The sequence below is a fragment of the Neophocaena asiaeorientalis genome, unplaced genomic scaffold (assembly GCF_003031525.2).
Source record: "Neophocaena asiaeorientalis asiaeorientalis breed wild unplaced genomic scaffold, Neophocaena_asiaeorientalis_V1.1 scaffold240, whole genome shotgun sequence".
Classification (NCBI taxonomy): Eukaryota; Metazoa; Chordata; class Mammalia; order Artiodactyla; family Phocoenidae; genus Neophocaena; species Neophocaena asiaeorientalis.
In genome coordinates, this window is record NW_020185331.1 from 3,250,584 (window position 1) to 3,257,282 (window position 6,699).

The 6,699-nt window shown below is 38.3% G+C and overlaps 1 protein-coding gene across 1 annotated transcript in view; it reads right to left on the reverse strand.

The window, feature by feature from the left end:
* Nucleotides 1–6,699, reverse strand: part of LOC112392977 (cytochrome P450 2C23-like) — a 32,513-nt gene that overhangs the window by 1,392 nt on the left and 24,422 nt on the right. The window contains exons 6-8 of the mRNA XM_024734918.1: nt 5,920–6,061; nt 4,762–4,949; nt 966–1,107 (exon numbers count right to left, since the gene is read on the reverse strand). Coding sequence (XP_024590686.1) covers nt 966–1,107; nt 4,762–4,949; nt 5,920–6,061 — 472 coding nt within the window. The remainder of the gene's footprint in view (nt 1–965; nt 1,108–4,761; nt 4,950–5,919; nt 6,062–6,699) is intronic.

Below are 6,699 nucleotides of genomic sequence, written 5' to 3' on the forward strand. Positions count from 1 at the left end.
CCCCCCCCGCCCCCGCCACTCTGCGGAGAGCAGGGGCCACTCCTCGCCGGTGCGCAGGCACTGCGGCTCCTCCCGTCAGGGAGCTCTGGCCCCAGGCACGCGGGCTCAGCAGCCACAGCCCAAGGGCTCCAGCGCGCAGGCCCAGCAGCCTTCGCTCCTTGGTATGCGGGAGCCCCCGGGCCAGGGCCGGAACCCGCGTCTCCCCATTGGCAGGTGGACTCCCAACCACTGCACCACCAGGGAAGTCCCTCTTTTCTCTCTTTTTTTTTTTTGCTCTTCTGCATTTTCCATCTTTTATATTGAACACTTACTATCACTGTGATTAGAAATAAAACATACTGTTATTTTTGAAAATACTAATCAAATGATTGACTAGGGTAACAAAGAAAAAGAATGGGTGCTGAGCAATCCTAAGTTGTCTTTATGACTTTATGAGAACTAGCAACTGGGAGCCAACCAGCGCTTGCAAAGAGGCAAGGGTATGTGGGGCTCTGGACTTCAGAGGGGAAGAAAGAGGATGAAGTGGCCAAGGTGTCTCTGGTGGCCTCTCTAAGAATCAGAAAATTAATAATGGTTAATAATTGTATAAGAAGAGAGAAACTTGAACATTTTGTTTTGAAAAAGTCATATTATGAAAGGGAGATCAACAGGCAAGAGTTTGTAAAAGGAGGTTCCTTTGTTATCTGATAATGTGTGACATCTGAATTAAATTGATTTGCCTTGGTTTCTTTAAAAACTAGCATTATACTCAATCACCAAACAACAAAAGAGTCTCTGGAAGACTTACCTGATCCTACTGGTATACAGACTTAAATGGATCCATCCCGATTTGGGGGTTTATGACAGATTGATTTGATTGACTTTGCTATCATCAGTGGATTACTTCGTTATGCTATATTCAGTAAAGCTAAAAGTTATCCAAAAGGTTCATGTGTATGGTTTGGATGGGGTGTATTTGTATTTACCCATGGAAAAAGGCACGAAGTATTCTGTTTTCCTGACGCTGCCATTTTTATCCAAAAAGTGACCTGGGTCAAACTTCTCTGGGTTGGGAAATTCCTTGCAATCATACAGGACAGAAGACAGTAATGGCAATACAGTAGCGCCCTGGAACCAAGAAATGGAGAGTGGAGTGGCACATTATCATGCTTACCTTTGGTCCATAAAAGGTCTAGTACTTTTAATCACAGTGGATTAAATAGGATCGAGCACTCTTAAGTTTGCCTGGAGAAGACTGTCTCATGTGATGGCTCTTTTACACACATCACCAGACAAGATCTTTTATCAAGTAATAAGATGGTTCTCTGTGGGAAGAGCACTGTTATGGTCAATGTGCAATAATCAGTTGTTAAAAAGCTAAGGTTTGCAGCCCATATTGTCTAGACATGCGCTTTACTGGAATTGTTGCCTCAAATTGAAAGAGCTCACATTTCATAATTTTTTTCTTTCTGAATTCAAGTGTGAATGGAAGAAAATGAGAGATGGAAACTTGTAATCTATAAAATCTGTTGGATCAAACCCCACTTCCCTCACTTGTAAAACAGGGTGGGGTAACAACAATAGGCTTTCCTCTTTGCCCCATTAGATTTTGTGAGATTTAAATGACAAAATAATAATGACCATTGATACGGAACGCTTCACATTTACCTGACACTGTGTTTAGTAGTTTATAAATTTAATTCTCACTTCAACCATATTCAGTAGGCTCTTTTTGTTTGTTTGTTTCACATTGTATAAATGCAGAAATCGAGATTCAGAGAGAAGAAATAACTTACTTGAGGTTATACTTTTAGCAAGTGGCATGGTTAGAATTTGACCCATCTATCTATGGGTCATAAAGCACCCCTGTTTAAGTGAAAGCCTCCTCTTCCCATTTTTACCTCACTTCGTATTTCCTGAAACATTATTTCACAAGTTTTGGAGTAGGTAATACATGTACATGGTATAAAATACAAAAAAAAAAAAAAAAGTACAAAAGGGTACAAAGTGAAAATAAGTCTCTTTCTTAGACTCAAGTCCCCTGGTTTCCTTCTTAATGTAATCACTGTTACCAGTGTACGATATATGCTTTATGAGATATCTTATGGATTAAAAAAAAAAGGTACACACCTATTTCCTACTTTTCCACAAATAGTAGCATCCTGTAGAGTTCTGTCGCTTGCTTAGTATTCTACTTTACATAAATAATTTTTAGGGAATTCCCTGGCGGTCCAGTGGTTAGGACTTGGTGCTTTCACTGCCGGGGGCCACTTTTGATCCCTGGTCGGGGATCTACGATCCTGTAAGCCATGCAGCGTGGCCAAAAATAATAATAATAATAATTTTAAGTCCTTTTTAAATGAATATTCAGCACCAATACTGCTGCAATGAATATTATTTGGGGGGAAATATACACAAAGGATAAATTCCTAGTAGTGGAACTGCTTTTCAAATTGCTATGCACGTTTTGAATTTTCACAGAAATTGCAATGATGCCTTCCATGGAAGTTACACCAATTTATACTGCTAGCAAAAACATATGTTTTTTTATATCTTGCCAACATATTGTGACAAGTGAAAACATGTTTATCATTTTTATTTTCAATATATTTTATTGTGTTAAGTATATTTTCACATATTTAAAAACCATTTGTAATTACTTTCACTCAAATTTAAATTTTGTCTCCCATGCATTCTATCTGTTGGTTCTGGGGTTTTTTCATGCTGACTATAGGAGTTCATTTTATTTTTCAGTAATTAGTTCTTTGTTCTTATGAACTATGAAACATCTTGTCTCAGTTTTTCATTTGTCTTTTGACTTTGTTTCTTTTTCTTAGGTAGATTTTTCTTATTTGCATGTAACCAAATTTATCCATTTTTAAGTGTATAGCCCTCTTATTCCTCTTTTCTTTGGTCAATGTTAGAAAGTCTTTCTTCACTCTGAAATTCTCAAAAAAAATTATTACTTTTATCCTTAGCACTTTTATAGTTTAATATCCTATGTGTATATATTTGAGCCACCAAGAATAAATTTTCATATAAAATTTATTTTATATGAAAGTTTGAGGTAGGGATTTAGTATTCTTTTTTTTCCAACTCCCCTGGGAGTTCTACAACTGAATAATCAATATTTTTCCTCTAGGTTACAAGGAAAAAGCCACTTTATCATATACTAAGTTTCCATGTATAATTACATTTATTTCTAGACTTTATTTGATTGATCTGTCTACTCAAGAAGCTGTATTATAGTGCTTTAATAACTGTGACCTTATATTTTAATATTTGGTAGGACCTGTCCCTGACTATTCTTTATTTTTTAATTTCCCACATCAAATTTGAGATCTGTTAGTTTAGTTCCAAAAAAGTATCTAGTTTATATTTTCATTGAGATCGCATAAATGCATAGATTAATTTCAGGTTAGCTGCTATCTTCCTACCTGAACACAGAATAAATCTTCTAATTTATTCAAAACTTGTATATCTTTCATTAACATTTTAAGGGGTTTTTTTTTGGTATAAATCTTGCAAATTTCTTATCAAGTATATTCCTAAGTATTTTATCCTCGTTTTTATCAATAAAAAGCTTTTATTCATTATGTTTTTAAAACATAGCTTTTATTTTATATAGGGTAGAAATTGATTTTTTTAATAATAAATTTGTACCCAACCACTGGAAAATTCTATTTTTGCAGTGGTACTTAAGTTAATTTTCTTGAGTTTTCCAGGTACAATTATGTCACCTACAAATCGACCCCCCCTCTTAAATGTTTTATCTCATTACCTTTTTCTAATTCTAGTTAAATACTGGTAATGGTGGATAGCCTTGTCTTATTCCTGATATTGATAGGAATGCTTTTAGTCAAAAAGCATGATTTGGGAAATATGTTTTCCATGGCTAATGAGGTATTTATCTATTCCTATTTTTTTAAGGGTTAAACTCTTTAATATTATCAAAAGCATTTTCTGTACAAATATGATTATCATGTGATTTTTCTCTAAATTCTATTTATATGGTGATAATAAACCAGACTTTCTGGTGTTAGACGATTCCTGTGTTCCTGATTACCTTCACTTGCTGGTGATGTAGTATTTTTAATGTGATGCTAGACTTATGTGTTAATAGACTTTTGCATTGACGTTTGGCAGTAAGGTTGGGAGCTGTTTCAGTTTTGCAGTATTCTGTCACCTTTTCTTCCTCTTCTATACTCTTGAATGGATTAAATGTAAAACCCAACCCCTTAATCACTACAGAAAACTGACTACAGAAGACTGACTACTCTTTTGATAACTGTTAACTGTCATGGGCAGCAATATCCCAAATGTCCTGGTATATGAGGCCTTCAGAGGAAAGAATTCGGGTTAAAGAAAGTTGACATTTGACTTGATTACTTTAGAGCTGCAGATACATTTTCCATCTCTTCCCCCTATTTAAAATCCATCATGGAAAATCAGGTTTCTGTTCCCACAACATTCGCATTAATGCAAATCACTTCTCCCTCAATACATTCTACGTGAGAGTGTGAGGGGCCTTGGGAGCCCCAGGTCAGCTTCCCTATTCCAGGAAGGCAGAGACAGGACCACAGAGGTGACATAATGGCCTGAGGGTGCACTGCATGGCAATGACAGATTTCAAACCCAGGTCATGTGACTCTGACCTTGTGTTCTTTCCATGTCTCTCAATTGCCTCTCTTCCTGAAACAGAACTGAGATGCCTCTAACAGGCCCCACTGAGGTATCATGCTGCCCCTTCTATCCCAGCCAGGTTTCCCAGACACCTCTAACCTTAGGGATGAAGTACTGTCTGAATTTCATGTCCCGGACCACAGTACGGGGCATGTTAGAAGGAAGGAGGGTGATGTATCTTTGTATCTCATGAAGCACGGCCTCTGTATAGGGCAGCTTTATCTTGTCCTTCATGCAGGGGCTTTGGTTGCATCCAATTACACGGTCAATTTCTTCATGAACTTTGGCTGCAAAGACATGAATCATGAATGCTACTCAAGAGATGTGTCCCCTGGACACCTGGAAATGCTTACGATGTATAATAGACAGTGGCCTAGAAAAGGCTCCCAAGGTCAAAGACATGTTGCTAAACAGCCCACGGGTCTGCTCCTCAATGGAATTTCTATTTTCTATTTTCTGATCTAAAAGACCAGAGATTTTGCTGCAGGAAACATAAAAGCTGCATCAGCTGTGTCCTTGGCCTCCTGCCTGAATTGGTTTGTCCTCCTGTATGGGTGAGGAGATGACCTCTGTGGCAGGGATTAAGGTTTACCCCAGATTCCTGGCAAAGCAGCTGTGGAGAGGAAATGTTTAATCCTCACTCTAGTGGGAGCATCTCCTTTGTCAGCCTCACCCAGTCTCCTACACATTTTGTGGGAATGGCAAACACCATTTCGTTAAGCACTATAAACACTGGCTTTCTAAGACCTGTGCTCTGAGAACGTGCTTGAGAAAAATCACGCTACTACAATTTCATTTTTTAATTTTAAATTACGTGGGAGCTAAACATTCCCTTTGGGGAGTCTGATCCATTCTCAAGACGGAAAAACACAGGCCTGTGAGGTGAAATAACTTGTCTGAGGTCACACAGCCAGGTATGGGCAGGCCGAGAATGAGAAGCCATCATGGGAATCCATGCATCCCTCATCTAAATAGGGCTCACTCTTCAGCATTGCATCACATATGGAAGAGTTGGGATTCAGAAGCTCCTCTGTGTTTAAACTTAAAGGAAAGCCTTTGGGTTCGTAAAGGTCTCTCTTTCTTATCAGCATCACTTGATATAATTCTGATCAAACCACATGGATGACCCTTTGCATGACGATTTACAAGGCAGTCCAAAGAAAGAGAAGTCATCACTGCCAGTGGTATCTTCCCACCCTCACCAGTGCCAGGAGCTCATATTTTATCCTACATAAATACTTAGGATATTTGCTGTACCTTGAACCTCAGGGTATTTCATTAGGAGCAGGAGCCCATAGCTCAGAGTGAGACTGGTTGTCTCTGTTCCCGCTGAAAACAGATTTGATCCACAGGCTGTCAAGTTCTCCAAGTGAAATTCAGACTCTGGGTTCTGTTTCTCCTGTAGATGGTAGAATTAATGGCCACGTGAGTTAAAAAGAAGGCAGTGGCTTATCAGAGCTCTATGATCACACCCCATCACTAGCAATAGGCTTCATTTTGTGCACGGTAGGGTAGTAGATAAAGAAATCCGTCATGGAATCGAAACTTCTGGTTCAAATCCCGGGTTGGTCAATGAACAGATGTGTGCCCTTGGCAAGTTACTTTACCTTTTTACTCAATTTCATCATCTGTGAAATTGGGGTAAAAAATAGAACATATCCCATAGGGTTATTATAAAAATTAAAAGAATTAATGGGTGGAAGATCTTGGAAAAATTCTTCATATATACAAATACTCAGTGAATGGTATCTTCTTTTATTATATTTAATGAAAAAGACTAGATGATAAGCTCTGTGTGAGCACAATGTAGAGAAATCACTGGTTTGGGACTGGTCTGTTTCCTTCACTTACAAAGACTTAGGTATTCACAGCCCCACACTCTCACATATGACACATCATTATTAATGGCATTTCATTTTTTTTATTGGAGTATAATTGCTTTACTATGTTGTGTTAGTTTCTGCTGTACAACAAAGTAAATCAGCTATATGTATACATAAATCCCCTCCCTCTTAAGCCTCCCTCCCACCCACCCCC